Source organism: Kickxella alabastrina, assembly GCF_025024165.1.
Source record: "Kickxella alabastrina strain RSA 675 chromosome Unknown BX661scaffold_43, whole genome shotgun sequence".
In the NCBI taxonomy this organism is placed as follows: Eukaryota; Fungi; Kickxellomycota; class Kickxellomycetes; order Kickxellales; family Kickxellaceae; genus Kickxella; species Kickxella alabastrina.
Genome location: NW_026251514.1, coordinates 41,052 through 42,412, shown reverse-complemented (window position 1 = coordinate 42,412; position 1,361 = coordinate 41,052). Strand labels below are relative to the sequence as shown.

Below are 1,361 nucleotides of genomic sequence, written 5' to 3'. Positions count from 1 at the left end.
AGACAGGAGACCGAGGTCAAGCAGCTTCTGGACAAGCTGGCGCCCGAGACCATCCAGCTCGACCCCACGTTCATTGGCCGCCTGGACCCGCGCAGCAAGGCGCAGATGGACCATACGCAGCTGGAGGAGCAGCGGTCCAAGTACGCCACAGACAAGGCGGCCGGCCGCTACCTGGACAACGAGGTCAAGAACAAGATGAAGGGCCGCAACTCTACGGCCAAGCGTTTTGCTCGCAAGCGCCAGTCCAACATCACCGACCTCAAGAAGCTGCAGGATATGGAGCGCATGGACCGCGAGCTGCGCGAGGCCGCAGAGAGGGCCCGCCCGGTGCCCGAGGCCGAGAAGGGCGCGCTGGGCAAGTTCTTCACAGACAAGCGCAACGAGCGCAAGTAAACCACGTATCTCATTTTATTTATAAATCAAAAACAACCTTTACTTCTCCTTCTCCAGCTCTTCTACAAACTTCTTGATCACTGCTGGCGTCTGCATGCCAATGAAGGCTGACACGGGCTCTCCCTTGTGGAATGCCATGACGGTCGGCAGCGAGGCGATGCTGTAGTCGCGCGCCAAATCCAAGTTCTCGTCAATGTTGATCTTGGCCAGCTTGACTTTGCCGCTCTCCTCAACCGCAGCTGCCAGGATGGGCGCCAGCATTTTGCACGGCTTGCACCAGTCGGCGTAAAAGTCCACGACTACAGGCTGTTCAGACTTAAGGACATCCTTTTCGAATTCCGCTGTCGTTGTTTCGAAAACACGGCCTGACGTATAGTGCCTCTGCCTGAGGCTGCGTGCCAACATGCCCAGCGGACGCCATGATGTTTTTGCACCTGTAGTAGCAAAGGAAAGGAGCATTTTTATTGGCTTTATTTTATTTTACAATTCGCGTCGAGAATTCGTAAGAGGGAAAAATAGAAAATAGAAAATACCAAGAACAGGTTGTAATAGATATTTGCTACTTTTCAAACCTTATCTCTAAACGAGGGGAAAGAAAATAAAAAATTTAATACTTGGCCTTAAGGGTTCAAAATCCAAGCGTTAAAAGCCGTCTAGTTTAACTGGCCAATAGGGATCGCTCGAGGAAAAAGGGTGCTTTTATTTTTTCTCAGCGACCCTTGCACATGATTCCTTTCTACATTTTATGGATTTGCCTTTTTTCCACGCACTTTGCGACAAAGACCAAGTCTTTATATAAAAGGCTCGGCATTTCCTTTGAGAAGATACAAAAAAATCCTTTATTATTATAGCGCCCAAGCCTTTTCAATTAAAGCTGCAAAGTAAAATTTTATTTTTAACATGCCGCTTATATATTTTTTTTTAAAAAACCGCCCAGCCAGCAAAAAAATAAGCGAACAAAAAAATAA

The 1,361-nt window shown here is 48.2% G+C and overlaps 1 protein-coding gene across 1 annotated transcript; it reads right to left on the bottom strand.

Moving 5' to 3' along the window:
* Positions 1 to 401: 401 nt before the first annotated feature.
* BX661DRAFT_189562 (thioredoxin-like protein) lies at positions 402 to 1,001 on the bottom strand. Its single transcript, XM_051537591.1, has one exon. It carries the CDS (start codon positions 850 to 852, stop codon positions 433 to 435), a length of 420 nt encoding a protein of 139 aa, XP_051388618.1. The 5' UTR covers positions 853 to 1,001; the 3' UTR covers positions 402 to 432.
* Positions 1,002 to 1,361: the final 360 nt, after the last annotated feature.

Excerpts from the sequence above, each read along its gene's own strand:
- BX661DRAFT_189562 (XM_051537591.1), bottom strand. The coding sequence starts at position 852 with ATGCTCCTTTCCTTTGCTACTACAGGTGCAAAAACATCATGGCGTCCG.